Below are 19,736 nucleotides of genomic sequence, written 5' to 3' on the forward strand. Positions count from 1 at the left end.
AAAAATGATAAAAAGAGATGTAATGTAGATGATTAACTTTCCTTTGGACAACTTACTTGTAATGGAATTTGTTAGCTAGATTTATGTATGTGCATTTATAAAAAAATATCATCCTCAAAAGTAACAGGAAATAAAATTATTTCTTAAAACTATGTTCATTGCACCTATGTAAGAATATGTGTTTGTAACTACATTTCCACTGCAAGAGGAAAAAAGATTTAATGGTAGCATAGTGCAATTGTTAATTAAAAATAAATTTATATATATAAACTTTTTAAACTGTTTTGGTTTAAATGTCTTAGTAAAAAAACAAAAAAGAAAAAGACAGAAATAATAATACTGTAAACTATAATGTATGAAAAGAATTTGAATGTTATAAAATTCTATATTAAATATTAAATGGACTTAAGAAATTGGACTGAAGAGGAGCAAAAGATGCCCAAAATGCACATTGCTATATGAAAGGCTACTTCTTGTTGAATGTGGCTTCCAAAAAAATAACTACACAAGTTTCATTGAATAATCTGTATACATATTTAACTCATAATTGGCAGTCAATGTATTAATGCATTTTTTTATTATTCTTGACTCAAACAGGCAAAGGGATCCCATTGGCTATCTTGACCTTGGCTCTTAATACTTTTGAGGGACTTGCTTTACAGAGCCGGCCCTACCATAGGGCGAACAGAGCAGCCGCTCCAGGCGCTAAGTCCTAGGGGGCACCTCAGTGGTAGAGAAAATTAAAAGGTATAAATTAGGGGCAACTAAGGGGGCACCATAATGGGATCTTGCTCCATCCTAAAACTTGCCTTGGGCCGGCACTGTTGTTTTAGACCTTAAATCTCTCTTTTATTTAAATATCCTTGTTTACTTAAAACTTTTATCTCTTAAATAATTAATATTGATGCCTAGATAGCTTAAATGGTTAAGGCATCATTCTACTGCTGTGAGGGACCCAGGATCCAATCCAGATTACCAACTGCAGGAATTTTTTGTGGGTGACTTGTCAGGTCCTATCCCCTCATAACTTAATTCCCCATTATGGGTCTGTCCAAATTAATCCATGACATGCATGGAAAAAAGGCCCCATTAGTATCTACAAAACAGAAAGTGTCAAAAATGAAAAAAGTAATAAATACAAATGCTTCTAAATTTTTATTTCAAAGAAGCATTTTGGAATGTATTAAGGATTTATTTGAACACTGAGACATTTTCAGAAATAGCCAAGTAGCTTTGAAGAAAGTTTTGACTTTGATGAAGTTTCCTAATGGGTTCCTGGTGTTAAATTTATTTTTCTGGTTTGTCTTATAAATTTTTTAAATTTTAATTAAAAAAAAAAACATTTTTAAGACTTTTTACATGTTAGAGTTTTTAGATATTTTTTTAAAGAAATGAAAATTTAATATTTTATTTATAGAAAATTGATTAACAGAATGTCTAGAAATGAACTTTTCAAAAATTATTAATTACTGTAAAGAAATTCAAGAAAAGAATAAAATTAATCTTCAAAAATGTAAAATATTTATAATTAACGGTGTGGCAGGCAATATTTTCTTGTGTGGTTTTTGCTTAGTAGAAATCTAATTTAATTTTTTCCGGTACCTTTTCTCCAAGTTGCATGCAAGAATTTCATGGAAACAGGCAATCCTTCTGTTCGCCTCCTCAAATGAAGTCGGATTCTGTTCGAATATTTGATTCTCCACTTTAATTGATTTATCAAGGTTAGAATAGATGATTTTTCTCAATGATCTAATGGCCTTTCTTAAACATAAAACCCTGATCCTCGGTAAAATTAATTCACAACTCTTGGGGAGGTGTATCTGATGAATAGACATAGGAAATACATCATTCTTCTGGCATTCCAAAAGGAATTTAAGTTTAGCTATAGTCCTTGTTAGGGCTAGCACTAGCTTTTTGTAAAGTTTAGCTGGCCTAGCTTGCATATATAATAATAGTCTTCTTCTCAAAAATACTGGAGTGAGAAATAAACAATCACAAACAAAACCTTTTTTAACCAGTAATTGAACTTTAACGTAACTTCCAAATGTTTTTGGCCTTCACTGAGGCCTACTTCAGGTAATGAACTAAACCGACTTCCAAATTGGACCGTTAGAACAATGATGTTTGACTTTAAGCTTTGTATATATCAAATTCACACAGCTGATTGACTTCATTCAAATTTCTCGAACAGGATTTCTCTAACCTGGATAAATTGATTAAAGTGGAGAATCAAATATTCGAACAGAACCTGACCGCACAAACAGAAGGCTGTTTCCATTAAATTCTTGCACGCAACCTGGAGAAAAGGTACCAGAAAAAATTAAATTGGATTTCAACTAAGCAAAAACTGCACAAGAAATATTTATAAAAACACTTTTTGTAAATTTACATTTTAGTAATAAATAGTAAATAGATAATACACTGAATTGTTGTCATATAACTTTATGAGAATATTGCCTCTGACACACACATATATTAATTAATTTTATAAAAATAAAAGTTAGGTTGAAGCTTGTAAGAATATGAATCATTAGTATATCTACTGGGGGATGTCAAAAATTTAATCTTATTTAATTTAAAGTGTTAAAAGTAAAAAATAAGATGAACATAAGATTCATAAACTATAAACTAAAATTACTGCAGTAAAATAAATTCTGAAAGTTTGTTATTTTTGGAAATAGATAATATTTTGTCGATAAAGAACATTCTTTAATCTTAAGGAAATATGTAATACATGACAAATCACCATTATAGTTTGGATTATTAGATATATTTTTGATAACAATAATAGTTTGAAAATACATAAAAACTGATCAATGTTAAAAAATCTTATTAAAATGTAACAAATTATAAGAATTACTTATTTTTTATAAGTAAATTTTATATAATGGTTAATTTTTAAATATTTTCAACATTATTTATTTATTTTTTGTAATAATAATATAAAACAAATTATAATTTAAATTATAACAGAAGATTCACTACAGATCCAATTTTGTTTATTTTACACAAGCTTTCCAAATAGTTAGCAGGACCTGTTTGTAACGAAGATACTGGAATTACAGTAAAGTCCTGATTATCCAATGTAGTGTGGACAGGAGATTGCATAACACAAAATTTTTGATAAATTATTAAATGAAATTTGAATTCATTACCTTGTACATGTATTCTATTTTAGAATAGATTAATGACTTTAATTATACAATAAAATATTTTAAATTTTATTAACTGTATCTACAGTGATATTTCTTTAATCTATTTTAAAATTCATACTTTGGTAACGAGTAACCAGAGTAAAAATTCTTTAAAAGTTCTAAAGCCTATTTTGAGTATTGCACAACATCCAGCCAAGATTTGTTTAATGAAGTATACTGCACTACGTTTTCTTATTTTTGTTGACAAAATATCTCTCTCTTCCTGCTCATAATATGTCTCAAGTAATGTTGAACCTCAGTTAGACAAGTCTTAGTTAATTGAAACTCTACAGCAGATAATTTTGAAATGTTTATTTGTCATTAAAAATATAGTTTAATTAGTTTAAAATCAGGTTATTTCTTACATTTATAATCTAAATAAATAGTAGAATTTTGATATATGAATCTTTTATAATGTATAAAAGTAATGTAAGACTTTTAATTAATATCATATTTACATGACCAAAAGTTAGTTAACTGAAATATATTTTAAGAATGATTAAAATATGTTTAGAATTTTATTGTATATTATTATATACAATAAAATTCTATTTTTATTGTATATTATTATATATGATTCAATCATTTCATTGGAAGTAACTGAATCATTGAATAACAACACACAACTACTTGAAAACTATTTTATCTGATTTTAAAATATAGGGTACTTGTATCTTGGTTAATTCATTTTTGTATTATCCTGTATCGCACATATTTCTAGTGAACTTACCATATTACTAAGAAATTGATGATCTAGGAAATGTGCAGCAACATGAGCTGGAAGTAAATTAAATAAAATTCTTCGGTTACTATTCTGTAATTCATGCATTTCATGTTTCTCTTCCAAAGCCTAATAAAGATACAAATAAAATATTGCATAATTAAACTATTAAATATATTTAAACCTCTTTTTATTATTAAGTTTTAAAATTCTTATTATGTTTTTCAAATAACACTATATAAAATTAAAAGTATATTTGTGAGAATACATAAAGTTAATCAAAATTTTTATAAAATCTATTAATTTAATTTTAAAATTTTCATATTCAAGCAAAGTATCTATTCAACAATTTTATGAAGCTTTGTGACTATGTGTGGTGCCTTGAATAAGGATAGTGATGTTTATATTTTGTTTGTATGTGAATTTTGTCTTTATATGGTATAATTTGATGTAGATTTGTTTTTTATTGTTTAGTTTTATCCTCTGCTTCAGAAAATGCATATATACTTATTCCTCCAAAAATAATTATTAGAGAAAAAAATAATTATTGCTGCTCTGTGCAACCTGTTAGTCAATCATCTTGCCACATTCCAAGCAGAAATATTCATTTTATTCAGTCGCCTGTTAGACATGCAAAGAAAATGAAGAGAGATGATTTCTTCATCCATGTAAATAAAGAGCTAACCAAACCATGGATGAAGAAGAGGTTACAATCACATATTGCAGCCACACTTTCACCTTTTCTTAGAAAATTTTTTACAAAAAAATCTTGCCATTCACAGAGAGAATCCAACATCTGGAAACAAAACAACAATTTGTCACATCTACCATTTGAAAAAACTGAACTATTTTACTACTACATATTGCAGCTAGCGCAACCACATATAAAACAAGGAACATTATGCAAATCAATGTGTTAATTGCTGAAAATAAATTAGTAATATAAACAAGTGTAAAATTTACAAAACTTTGTGTTCCAATACTATTGATTTATGCTTTGTGATTTAGGGTTAATATTCAATGGACTTTTTATATGTGGCTTACAAAAGGTTGTTTCACTAAAATCTTGTTTTTCTAATTCAATATTAGTTCTTAAAATTTATTTTAATATTTGTAAAACTACAAAATAATCTATAATTTTATACTAAAGTTTAAATAAATATTCTCAGCATTTTCATTTTTTCAAGATCAAAATTTCTCTCTATTGATTTTAAATATTTTTGTAAAATTCTTTATATCTGAATATCTATGTTATTCTCAAATAATTATTAAACACTTGGATATTCATTTTAATCAACTGGCATGATGTTAATTTTAATTTTAAACAGATAAAATCACTTATCAACAACATAAAATCTAATCCTATATCTGATGATGATGCTCATATCTCTATCAGATAAATCTAATCAATTCTGAAGTCAAGCATTTATTCTTGTAACCTCTGACAGAACTGATACAAGTAAGATAGTGTAAGATATTAAACTGTATATTATATTTATTTTTTATTATATTCTTACTGTTTAACTGACATTCTTTTTGTGTAAATATGTAGATCAAAAATAGGGGATTGGAGACTTTTACTAGTTTCTAGTGTGGTCTAATAAAATAAAATAACTAGTAGGTAAGCCCAGCATTGTTTGGGCAAAGGATAAGAACAAACATTAATATTATTAGATTATTTCATACTTATAACTTTTCTATTATATTATATTATAGTATTTGATTTATATTTAATATAATATTAATGTTTACAAAGGTAATAGATAACCTTCGTAAATATAAATCAAATACTATAATATAATATGTATGTATAATATTATGTAAGGGTTTATCACACCGAGTGATCAATCTAACACATTTTAAAAATTCTTTAAATTGTGTATAGCAAAGGAATAAAGAAACTTTAAAATGCATTAAATTTGTAGTGTTTTTCACTAAATGTTTGTATGTCATCATTAAATATATATGTATCTATATACTGTATTTTGTCACGCATTGGTAATTGTAGACTGTTTCTGTAAGGTTCGTACCACTTCTTGAGGTGTGGTAGTGCGAGCCTGTGATTGGCTCCCCTGCCATGACGTATGTTCCCTCGTCAAAACATGGCGCGGGTTATAAAAAGGAAAGACCACGTGCATAGAGGACTTTTCTTTGGTTCACCTGGGTTCGTGTTGGGTTGGCAGAGGAAGGAAGGTGAAGAACAAAGAAGAAAGAACCACGTGAAAGGAGGACAATTGCGTACTAAAAGAGAGACATTCAGCGGGTATCAAGATCAGCTTCCACGTAAGAATAGTCCGATTATCGAGTTATTAAAAAACTAAGTCTAATTGTCGCGTCGGGGATTTTATATTGGATCACTCTGTCGTATTCTTGTGTCCAGACAAAAGGGGTGACGAGAGCCCCATCACGAAACAAAAATCGTGTGTGAACCTCAGATGTGTATCTTTGTGAAATTAAATATGTTCAGTGTCTTGTTAATTTGTGCTTTCTTTCCTATTCTTAATCTCCACGCTAACGTATTTCGGTACGCTACGGTACTACAAATTGATCACTCAGTGTAACTCGCTAAACCCTTACAGAAGATAACTTTTGTAGTTATATAAATCAAATACTATAATATAACAAATATTAAAACAAAAACAAAATAAAAACTTTTGGTTATTTTAGCCTACCATTGTCATGTTTATCACAATACTTGGATGCTATGAAATGGCACTTCATTTCATTGGTCAAGTAGACACCAATTGAAAATATATCTTAAAAAATTTAAGATAAATTCTTTTCTAATGTAAATTCTAAGAAACTGTACCATTCACAGCCAAATATCAAATGGTAATCTGCCAACCAATCAAATTTCCCAAAAAACAAACCAAATATTTAAACTCATCACCCTCAAAAATCACTTAAAACATATTTTGTGCTCGCTGGTAATCTTGAATTATGTAATTTTCCTATTTAAATGCCACCATACCACTGGTCCTGTAGAAAGAAGCGACTATTGCAGAAAGGGATTGAAATAATTTGACCAAAAGTAGATGTTGACTTCCTCCCAGAAGAGAGGATGGTCAATGACTACTAATTAATACTGCTTTACTATTAATATTTGAAAAGTGATCCATGTTAGACAGGTTGTGATGGTTCCACACATGATCAAAGTTGCTAACCTTTATATCCAAAAGACTTCATATGACTGGTTTAAATATCTATTAATAATAATGAATCACCACACACCAGAGTATATTATACAACACACTGCTTATAAAACCTTTAACCGGTGCAAAGCACAATCTATCAGTCAATACAAATGCTTTCAGACTCCTCCTGGGTCCTTCTTCAGGCAAAGCATTGTTTGGAATGATTTTTTAAAGCGACTGGATTGCAGTTTTAAAAAATCGTTCCAAACAATTCTTTGACTGAAGGATCCAGGAGGAGTCTGAAAGCATTTGTATTGACTGATAGATTGTGCTTTGCACCGGTTAAAGGTTTTATGAGCAGTGTTTTGTATAAAAAATATCTAGTAAAAATGCTAGAATAATTGCTTTTATGTGATAATAAATTTTTTAAAATTTTGGCAACAGATTGTGTAAACTATGCAGGAAGTGTGTTTTTGTAAATATTGTGTTTATAGAAAAATTATTGGGCTGCAATTTGAAAAAACTGTAGACCTATAAATTTCCACTGTCCTCCCTCTGACTGTCTGTCCTTCCTTAATCTTGAGAAAGGAGATTAGATAGATGAAAGTTGAGACCAGATGTGGAAAGCTTAATTAGGTGCAGGAGGCCCAGGTTAACTATATATGAACTTCCAGTTTGGAATGGAAGTCACATTACTTAGATTCAAAATTTTCCCTTTAATGGAGTTAGATAGATGACTGACACTACTCTATTGCTAACAGGAGAAGTATAATTTACAGGGGTAAGACCACCACTAAAACAATTGAGAATATTGTGATGAAAAGTTTCAGCCCAGTATTGTAATGATGTCACAATAAGTAATCACTTGTTAGAATTAGTTTGGTTTATTAGGTTATGGCAACGCGACATGTCAGTGATCTGCTGAGGGGATGCATCCCAGGAAAACTTTTACGGGAAGCTAGACTCTATTTAGATGTTACTAATGCCAGAAACTCCATGTGGCCCGCCATTGGCCATGCCTGAATCCATGACTAACTAACTACCAGAGTTTGGTAGTTTTATCCATTTGGCCACTGGAGGGCACTTATTAGAAATAAGAAAGTACTGTTCAGAAATGAAAAAAAACCCAAGTTGTTAGAAGTGGAAAATTAAAAATTTTTAAAAATTTTAACAGGGTAACACTTTCGATTCCATGCAGACAAGTGCTATATGCTACTTGTCTCAGTAATGATATAGCACGTCTATTTTGTGCTATATCAATGTCACAGTAATTAAGTGAATATAGTATATATATGTTATATATTTAAAATTATATTCTTTTTTCATAAGAATTATATTTAGTTTATTATTTTTTAAATTTTTTGCCAATAAATGGCACTATGTGTAAATCAACAAATTAAATTTAGATAGAAATTAATTGATTTACAGAAATTCAATACATTTGAATTTCTGTAAATCAATACATCTAAAAAATTCAAAAATACAAACTTCAATACATCTAACTAAAATTCAATACATATTTTTGGGTGGGATATACAGCATTATCTAAGTTAGAAGTATGTAAACGTAACTGTCAAGTTTTGTAATAATTGGTCAAATGGCCTAGGAGTGTATAGCAAACAAACAAACGTCCTCATTTATATATATTTAGATATAAGTTTACTTTTATTGTCTTGAATTTTGAATAATGAAATATTTTTTCTATTCTTTAATGCAAAAAATTATCTATATAAATATAATAGGTGTACATATTTTGTGCATGCATTCTAAATGTACAGACTTGTGCAACATGCAATATGATGTACAGCTTATGACATCCTTCTAAATTGGGATATAACCTTTGATTAAAAAGGTTCTTCATCTCTAATCTAAACAATAAAAAGTAGTCTCATACATTTCTTTATTTTAAATTAACAGGAAATATACTATAAATAGGTTTCACAAATTCTTCTTACATTAAATAAATAATTGAGTGCTGAACACAAGATTGTGTTATTAATTAAACACTTGGTTTTTTTCCATCCAAATTCACTCAATAAATAGTAAAACACGGTTTCAGAAAACACATTAAGTAAATAAGTTATTTTTCAAAAAATCCATATAACTTGATATTGGAAATTCAAATAAATTAAAGAAAAACTAAAAAAACCAGCTAATTAAGGAAACCAAGAATATAATTGAGAGAAATGATTTTAACCATCAACAACTCTCTCTCAAAAAAAATCTTAGAATACAGAATACTCAGAGCATTCCACATACATAAATACATTCAAATACTGTGTTTAAATACGTAATACGTTCCTTTCAATTATGTTTTTTGTTTTCTTTTGATTTATTTAAGTTATTTTTCTTCATATTTTAAAATTATTTGACATTAATTTATACAAATTACTGTTCTTTAAAACAGATGAAAAACTAGTTTACATTAATTATCAGTATTATCAGGAAATATTTAATTTATAATTTTTTATTTAAAAAATGCATAGTAGACACTTAATTCATTATTGAAGAATTGTCAACACTAATTTTTTAGATCTAGGCTGAAAAGACTGTGACAACAGTAGAATGGAAAAGTAAGTGATAGCTTTCTTGATAATAAATTATCATTATTGCTTAATTCATAAAGTTATATTGTCTTTTTTATCCAGACTTAAGAAGATCTGAAAAAATTACAAATTATGTAATTCATTACATAAGCAATAGATAAACTATTGGCTATCTGCTGTACTTTTTATCTGTATTTTTTTCATTTTTTCTAGCTTTTGATCTAAATCAATGCAGTAAGAAATTGTTATAAGAATTTTATATTTGTTTTTTGTAATTAGCACCACCTTATGAAAAAATTCTATTTAATGCTTATAACATTAAATTTATAGCTTATTAAATTAAAAGTAAACAGATTTGTAATGTTTTGATATTTAATGAAATTATTTTACATTATATAACTTAACTTAAGACATTTTGACAATCTAATCACAAAGTTTAATTATTAAACTATTTCTAAAAATCATAAAAAAAGTTAGTTTTTTATGGGTGGCTAAGTAAATATTTTTATCATAGTATTACTGTATTAAATAGGTATGGAAAGAGTAGATACCTATTTAATACAGTACTACTACAATAAAAATATTCAATTTTGTCAAAATGTGACAAATTTTGCTTTAGATATGGATTTTGTTTTATAATTTTTAAACATGGAATTTCATTTAATGGAAGTGTCTTTAAGAACAATTTTTTTTCATTATTTAGCCAATTAAAGCAATTTTTTCTTGAGTTGTATTAGGATAATATAGAAAAGTTAATACAAACAATACAAAACATAATTAATATTAACCTGAACATTCCATAAAAAATCCAATCTTGCTGTCCATTCAACTTGTCTTCCATGAATTAAAACCGCAAGCATAAAATGCAAAATAACAATTACACCTATAATATGATGAGGTGTTTTTGATCTGTTTTAAAAGAAAATGATTAGATTCATATTGTATATTAAAATAAATATACACATTTTACTTACTCTATCCTCTGATCATAACAACGAAACAGTTCTGTATGAGTCATTTCTATCATCAACAGAAAGATAGCCGTCATTGGCAAGAGTAATGTGGCTTTAACTAAATTAGGCATCCTTAGGAATACAACTAAAGGAAAAAATGTTATCACGCAGGTCAAAACTATATAATTGGGCAGTGGACAAATTTTGTATTCACTTAGAATTGACTCTTGTACTAAATCAGTAGAATTTGTACACAGGATTGCTTCATTGATACAAGAAAACTGAAAAATAAATTATAAATAAAAGTAAAATATGAATAAAAATTACTTCTAAATGATATAATCATCTAAAATACAAATTTCTCATAACATTAATTTAATTAATATTTACCATATTAATTTGTACAACAGCATAAACTGAGAAAATAGTGATGATAATAATACTAAGACGTAGCACAAACAGTCGGTTGATCTCCCATTTTATCCACTGAATAAAATTAAAAAATTTGGAAAAAATTATAAATTTTGAAAATATATGAATTTTAAATAAAGATCTATTTTATAACGTAAAATTATTAAAAACGTTTCTAATAAATTTCTAGAAATTTTGTTATTCAAGCATACTGTACATAGAATGATGATTTAATAATTGATCATACAACTGATTCAGAAATTTTGTTACATGACATCTGTAATATGAGGGAAGTGGTGATGGTGATAATGACAAGAATGACTGATTTGAAATATGATTGACTGCTAACTGAAATTTAATAATTTTGTCACAAAATAAAGTTTTGAAAATATTTGTTTTAACATGTTATTTGATAAAAGAGGTATCTTTAAAACTCCATTCAATCTGGTAAAATATAATCAATGTTTTCCTATTTCCTGGCTTATTGCAGACTTGAGGATGTTTACTTTAATTTCCATGTACTTTCAGGCTTTTCATCGGGGATAGAAATTATAGAAGTCTTTGTAAACACTGGATAGATCATTGTCTGTTTTTCAAAGAAAAAAAAAAATTTCTTTTTTATCAAATGTTTTCATCTGAAGTAAACAATTTCTTATATTGAATGCCTTCGTTTCTAATGATAAAGGAGCAAAAGGTTTAAAAATATTTGAGAATTACAGTAAGCATACTTAATATTGCCAAAAAACAGGAAGTCTTTGACAATTGAATAAGTTTTAGTAATAATCAATGTTGTAACTTAAACATAAAAGTTAACTGATATTATGCATCAGAACTATAGTATATAAATCAGAATTATGTAGATTACCTTCTATTTTTTCTGCATATGATTTGTTTTTGTTTGACTAATTTTTAATTGTTTTACATTAAAAAGGAATAATTTTAAGTAAGATTTGCTAAATATTCATATTAAAAATTCAATTTTTGCATAGTTACAATATTTTCAATTATATGAAGTCAAATTAATTTGAATGGTAAAGATACTAGTTTGATTAATTTGCAAGAATATGCAGCTACAAAGATTATTATATGATGATGATAAACTTTACAAAGAATGTTTGTTAACAGCAAAAATTTAAATAATTGTTTCTAATTTGCCAATGTTTTTGAGTTTTAGCCATTTTGAATATGGATGTTTATTTATTTATTTTTAATTTTAAAGCTCATTAATAGAAATACTGTATTATTAATCAAATAATTTTTTCTCATTCATTCTGATAATCAAAAATCAATTGATTAAATATATTTATGTACCAATACAGTCTTTTGGACCAGAAATTTCTTCTTCAGAGATAAAATAAGATAATAACATTTTATAAAATTGAAAAAGTGAAACATAGCTACATCACATGTCAGAGCCCAACACTATAATCATGCTATGATATGACATTTACTTCCTACTAAAGATGGAGAAAAACAACTTTTGATTACAAAGCAAGCCCTACTGTATAGTAAATAATGCTTGCTAAGTCAATTCTGAACTTTGATTATTTATTATAAACCAGTTTAGAACCAAAAATTAATTGAAGATTATGTGAAACAATGTATGCATTTAATGAATATATGTTTTACTGGGAGATTGGTGACCAACAGGATTCTAATTATTATATAAAAATCAATTGTAAATGCAAAAGATGCAGCTGCCGGCATTGTCATGTCAATGATAATCTGACCAATATGTGCCATGTTGCATGTGCTTGACTTTCATGCAACATGGATGTGCTTGACAATGGAAAGGCAGGAGGATTTAAATTTACTAAAATTCAGTTAGGACAATAATTTAGACTGACACAAAGCATATTTTGACTGACTGATGTACCAAAATTTTTCTCAAACTCCTGAATGCCAGTCTATTATCTATTGAATAAAACTGAAAATGTATGTTTTTATTATGTTGGATTTTAAAAGGTGTTAAGTTGATTTAAACTTTCTTTTCCAGTTTGTTCACATTCAATAAATACTATGTATTTTTGTGGCATGTTATTCTGCTCTTTTATCGGTTTCACTTTAAAATTCTAAATTAATGAATGACATGACAAAATTAAGAATTTGAGACAAAGAAGACAGTTTATTAAAAGTACAGGTACTTGTTAACAAATTTTATTCAGTTTAATTATTTGTCTTAACTTTTTTATTTTTAATGTCTCAAAGTTGTTAAAAACCATATTTTATTAATTATAAGAGTGATCCAAAAATCAGTTAACTAAGATATAGTTAAGATAATTTTACAAAATGATTAAAACTGGTTTGAACAGATATGTGTCATTAGTTGTGATTTAGTTGTTTCACTGGAAGTAATTGAATTATAATTAATAACATGCATCTGTTCCAAACCAATTTTAATCATTCTTAAAATTATCTTGACAACAAAAAATATATCTTGATTAACAGATTTTTGGATCTTTCTGTATATATACCCAAAACTGTAAATAAATGCATAAAATTTTATTTTAAATTAAAAATCTTAAAAATTATGTTTGAAGTTAGAAACTTATAAATTTCTAATTATATGTAATGAGGATATACAGTATATTCATCTTTATTTATTTCAATGCCACAGCATTTATAGAATCAAACATTAATGCTGTCTAGAATAGAAATTATCATGCATCTTTCAAAACAGAACTGTTTCTTCAGAAAAAATAATTTATTTAATAAAATAAGAAAAATATTTGAGTATAAATTATATGACTAGAATTTTGATATTGGCATGTGAATCAGCAATTCAAATTTATCATTTGCAATTTTTTTGTCTTTGATAACTATTGAATAAATTAATATTTTAGTTTTGGTCATTAAGTTTGTCAATTTATATATTTAATTAGAATATGAATATTTTTATGAGATGTCATCCATAAATTTAAATCTTTATAATATTCTCTTAGCATGTATTTTAAAATATTAAAACCTCTAGATGATGACTGTAAAATTCCAAAAATATTCAAGAATATTAAAAATGTCAACAAACTTTATAAGGTATGGTAATTTTATTTTAAAATTACAGTATATATAATTTTAAGTTTTACAAATAGATCTAAGCATGTTTGAACATTTGTGAGCTTAATTATTTGTATTCTGTGCAAAATTCTGAAGTATAATATTTATTTTTAAATTTATTTTGAAATTTTTAATAATTTATTTACGTCATATATTTATATGTTAAAAAAATAAAATGATGATAACAAAATTATTGTATAAATATATATTAATGTATTCTAATATGTATTATGTTATTAACAAGAAACATCTTAAATATATAACATTTGACATTTGTAAAGTTATTCAAAATTACAACAAAATTTATAATTTAAAATGTGCATGATGCAACTCTATATTATACAGTATGTGTTTGTACATTATACATTATATAATAAATAATGTACAATGTAAAAAGAAACAGAATAAATATATTTTCAAAGTACATTTATTCTTCATTTAGCATAAAAAATTAAATAAATTTTTTATTTTGTTAAAGAAAATAAATCAACAAACAGTATTAAAAAACGTTTTAATAAATGAATTTTAGTAAAAATAAAGTAAAAAAATTCAGAAATTTTGGTAATGTTATGTAAGCTAACATTGCTGTAAAACTAAAATTTCAAAAGTATAATGCATAATTTAATATAACATTATTAAAGAATTTTAAATCTAAACATATAAATTATATATTAATGTAGAAAATTACAATTGATGTAAGGCAAAAATATATCGTAGGCTGATTCATTACTAAGTAATAAAATAATAAATATAAAATAAGATTTTTCAATATTATATGATATTATTATATATTTATACATCAGGATATGGTGAGTCACTCTGATATTTATGTAATTCAAAAAATTTGAATTGTTTATGCAAAAGAAAACCATTTTAAAAAATATAAAATAGACTTTTCAAAGCAATATGCTTTCCTATTTTGATTTTTGTGACAAGAAACTGCGTTGAATTTTATGTAAGTGGAGTTTAAGAATTTGTCATCTTCTATTTATAAGCATTGTCAAAGCATGAAATTAATAGTTGAAACTAAAAAGCATATCTTTTCAAATATTTATTTTTATTTCACAGACTTCTACATGACTTCACATTGAATTTTTAATTCAAGAATATTGCCAATTTTAATTAATTTATTAAAGTTTCCTCTAACGAAATCTGATGCACAAACAAAACTTATTTGTTATTTTATTTAAAAATCAATTTTCTTTTATGCAATGTATTAATAATTACATGAAAATTTATATGTAATCATATAAAGAAATAATTTATTTTAAGAGATGTATGACAAAAAATTAAAATTCTTAAATAAATAAATTATTAAATAATAATAAAAATATTAATCAATAATGAAGTTAAAATAAAAATTATTGTATGAGTGAAAAAAGCTTTTTAAATTATTTAGAAATAATTATACAACATTTATACAATATAAAAGGTAGCTCAAAACTCAATTTACCAAGATATATTTTTTAAGAATAATTAAAAAAAATATATTTCAGCTGACTGACTTTTGAGCCTCATTGTATATATAAATATTAATGCAATGCCTACAGAAAAATTTTACAGTAATTTATAAATTACTATTTTATAAAATAATTTTAAAAATAATACTGTAAATGTTGTACAAATATTTCTATCATAGAAGTTTAATGAATAATTTTATCACAGATATGATTTAGTATTACTCAATTCCAGAAAAATAATAAACACAAATACGGTACTACAAATTTAAAAAGTTCATCTATTATAAACAATATTTCACACTATAATATTGCTTTTATTCATGAAGTATAAGTTATTAAATATTATTTTTTAAAAATTATAAACAAATAAATTCTAGTTTATTCTAAGTATGACACAATTATAGCATTTAGTAGTGCTACACTCTGAAGATTTATTCAAATAGCTAGATTATTTGATCTATAATCTTGATGAAAATGTGGAAGTATGTCATACTTCCTATAGGAAGTGTGACACACTTCCAGACTAGTTCAAGCTGGACTTACTCTTTCTCCTCCAATATCCTCTTAGAAAGTCAAAGAAAATATATAAGATGAAGCTAATCTGAAGATTACATCTATCTTCTTAACTTTACTTTGAATTAGTTTTATTAAAGATTCTTTTTGTCAATGATAATCATTAATGTATTTCAAAATATTCTCATAAATCTCTAATTTGAAAGTATAATATAAGGCTGCATTTTTAATATTCTCTGCTTAAGAGTAGTTATATCTTATAATTTTTTTAAGATAAGGAAAATAACTTACTCTCAATTAAAATATTAAATTTTTAAAAAATTAGTTAACTATTTAACAAAAACTAGTGAAAAAATAAGTTTCTAATAACTAAATTTAAAAGAAAAAAAAATTGATAAATTGAAAATTCTGCTTTTCAAAAAAAACTAAATTTCTATAAAGTTTTTCTAAATTTTCTTGTTTCATTAAACCAGAAGAAAATGTTAAAAGAAAAATTCTTTAATTGTAATAAAATATTATTCAATTAAATTTGATATTTTTTCAAGATTATTTAAATTAACATAATTAAAAATACATTATTGTCTACATAAAACTTAATTATAAAAATTTTATTAGTTGAACATTTTTAAGTATTAAAATTTCAATTAGTATAAAAATTTCAAAGATTAATTTTGAATGTATTAAATATTTTAGAATAATCTATTTCTTTTTATTAGGTAATAAATCTATGTACTGTACCGTACATAATAATAGTAATTTCCATTGTATAAATTACAGTATTTTAAAACTTAACAAATACTTTAAAAATTCTGCTTTTCAATTTTCCATTCTTTTAAACTAAACTCCACATAATAATGATGTTAGCATAATTAACAAAATTATATACAGGCCCATAAAATTCTTTTACATGAGATTGTGTCCTGGTTATTCCAGTTAGATTCTGACAAATTCAGTAGATGATAAGCAGACCCAATAAGATGTGACTTCTTCAAACTCTTGACTTAAGAATGCAATAATTTGCTTTAGGGCATTGTGAAAATTTCTCAACTCCATATTACTATGACTGTAGATCTAAAAACAACCATCAGATATGCTTTAATAATTTTCAAATCTCAGTACAATAGAGGATGTCTAGAANTAATAAATGAATTTTAGTAAAAATAAAGTAAAAAAATTCAGAAATTTTGGTAATGTTATGTAAGCTAACATTGCTGTAAAACTAAAATTTCAAAAGTATAATGCATAATTTAATATAACATTATTAAAGAATTTTAAATCTAAACATATAAATTATATATTAATGTAGAAAATTACAATTGATGTAAGGCAAAAATATATCGTAGGCTGATTCATTACTAAGTAATAAAATAATAAATATAAAATAAGATTTTTCAATATTATATGATATTATTATATATTTATACATCAGGATATGGTGAGTCACTCTGATATTTATGTAATTCAAAAAATTTGAATTGTTTATGCAAAAGAAAACCATTTTAAAAAATATAAAATAGACTTTTCAAAGCAATATGCTTTCCTATTTTGATTTTTGTGACAAGAAACTGCGTTGAATTTTATGTAAGTGGAGTTTAAGAATTTGTCATCTTCTATTTATAAGCATTGTCAAAGCATGAAATTAATAGTTGAAACTAAAAAGCATATCTTTTCAAATATTTATTTTTATTTCACAGACTTCTACATGACTTCACATTGAATTTTTAATTCAAGAATATTGCCAATTTTAATTAATTTATTAAAGTTTCCTCTAACGAAATCTGATGCACAAACAAAACTTATTTGTTATTTTATTTAAAAATCAATTTTCTTTTATGCAATGTATTAATAATTACATGAAAATTTATATGTAATCATATAAAGAAATAATTTATTTTAAGAGATGTATGACAAAAAATTAAAATTCTTAAATAAATAAATTATTAAATAATAATAAAAATATTAATCAATAATGAAGTTAAAATAAAAATTATTGTATGAGTGAAAAAAGCTTTTTAAATTATTTAGAAATAATTATACAACATTTATACAATATAAAAGGTAGCTCAAAACTCAATTTACCAAGATATATTTTTTAAGAATAATTAAAAAAAATATATTTCAGCTGACTGACTTTTGAGCCTCATTGTATAAATAAATATTAATGCAATGCCTACAGAAAAATTTTACAGTAATTTATAAATTACTATTTTATAAAATAATTTTAAAAATAATACTGTAAATGTTGTACAAATATTTCTATCATAGAAGTTTAATGAATAATTTTATCACAGATATGATTTAGTATTACTCAATTCCAGAAAAATAATAAACACAAATACGGTACTACAAATTTAAAAAGTTCATCTATTATAAACAATATTTCACACTATAATATTGCTTTTATTCATGAAGTATAAGTTATTAAATATTATTTTTTAAAAATTATAAACAAATAAATTCTAGTTTATTCTAAGTATGACACAATTATAGCATTTAGTAGTGCTACACTCTGAAGATTTATTCAAATAGCTAGATTATTTGATCTATAATCTTGATGAAAATGTGGAAGTATGTCATACTTCCTATAGGAAGTGTGACACACTTCCAGACTAGTTCAAGCTGGACTTACTCTTTCTCCTCCAATATCCTCTTAGAAAGTCAAAGAAAATATATAAGATGAAGCTAATCTGAAGATTACATCTATCTTCTTAACTTTACTTTGAATTAGTTTTATTAAAGATTCTTTTTGTCAATGATAATCATTAATGTATTTCAAAATATTCTCATAAATCTCTAATTTGAAAGTATAATATAAGGCTGCATTTTTAATATTCTCTGCTTAAGAGTAGTTATATCTTATAATTTTTTTAAGATAAGGAAAATAACTTACTCTCAATTAAAATATTAAATTTTTAAAAAATTAGTTAACTATTTAACAAAAACTAGTGAAAAAATAAGTTTCTAATAACTAAATTTAAAAGAAAAAAAAATTGATAAATTGAAAATTCTGCTTTTCAAAAAAAACTAAATTTCTATAAAGTTTTTCTAAATTTTCTTGTTTCATTAAACCAGAAGAAAATGTTAAAAGAAAAATTCTTTAATTGTAATAAAATATTATTCAATTAAATTTGATATTTTTTCAAGATTATTTAAATTAACATAATTAAAAATACATTATTGTCTACATAAAACTTAATTATAAAAATTTTATTAGTTGAACATTTTTAAGTATTAAAATTTCAATTAGTATAAAAATTTCAAAGATTAATTTTGAATGTATTAAATATTTTAGAATAATCTATTTCTTTTTATTAGGTAATAAATCTATGTACTGTACCGTACATAATAATAGTAATTTCCATTGTATAAATTACAGTATTTTAAAACTTAACAAATACTTTAAAAATTCTGCTTTTCAATTTTCCATTCTTTTAAACTAAACTCCACATAATAATGATGTTAGCATAATTAACAAAATTATATACAGGCCCATAAAATTCTTTTACATGAGATTGTGTCCTGGTTATTCCAGTTAGATTCTGACAAATTCAGTAGATGATAAGCAGACCCAATAAGATGTGACTTCTTCAAACTCTTGACTTAAGAATGCAATAATTTGCTTTAGGGCATTGTGAAAATTTCTCAACTCCATATTACTATGACTGTAGATCTAAAAACAACCATCAGATATGCTTTAATAATTTTCAAATCTCAGTACAATAAAGGATGTCTAGAAGGACATAAAGGAAA

The 19,736-nt window shown here is 25.0% G+C and overlaps 1 protein-coding gene across 4 annotated transcripts in view; it reads right to left on the reverse strand.

Moving 5' to 3' along the window:
* LOC111626639 (Ca(2+)/calmodulin-responsive adenylate cyclase-like) overlaps positions 1-19,736 on the reverse strand; it is a 67,827-nt gene that overhangs the window by 12,846 nt on the left and 35,245 nt on the right. For all 4 annotated transcript variants that reach the window (XM_023370086.1, XM_023370084.1, XM_023370087.1 and 1 more), the window contains 4 exons: positions 10,939-11,034; positions 10,570-10,829; positions 10,384-10,504; positions 3,925-4,044 (listed from right to left, as the gene is read on the reverse strand). In XM_023370086.1, coding sequence (XP_023225854.1) covers positions 3,925-4,044; positions 10,384-10,504; positions 10,570-10,829; positions 10,939-11,034 — 597 coding nt within the window. The remainder of the gene's footprint in view (positions 1-3,924; positions 4,045-10,383; positions 10,505-10,569; positions 10,830-10,938; positions 11,035-19,736) is intronic.

Source organism: Centruroides sculpturatus, unplaced genomic scaffold (genome assembly GCF_000671375.1).
Source record: "Centruroides sculpturatus isolate CEXI.00-Female unplaced genomic scaffold, Cexi_2.0 scaffold399, whole genome shotgun sequence".
Classification (NCBI taxonomy): domain Eukaryota; kingdom Metazoa; phylum Arthropoda; class Arachnida; order Scorpiones; family Buthidae; genus Centruroides; species Centruroides sculpturatus.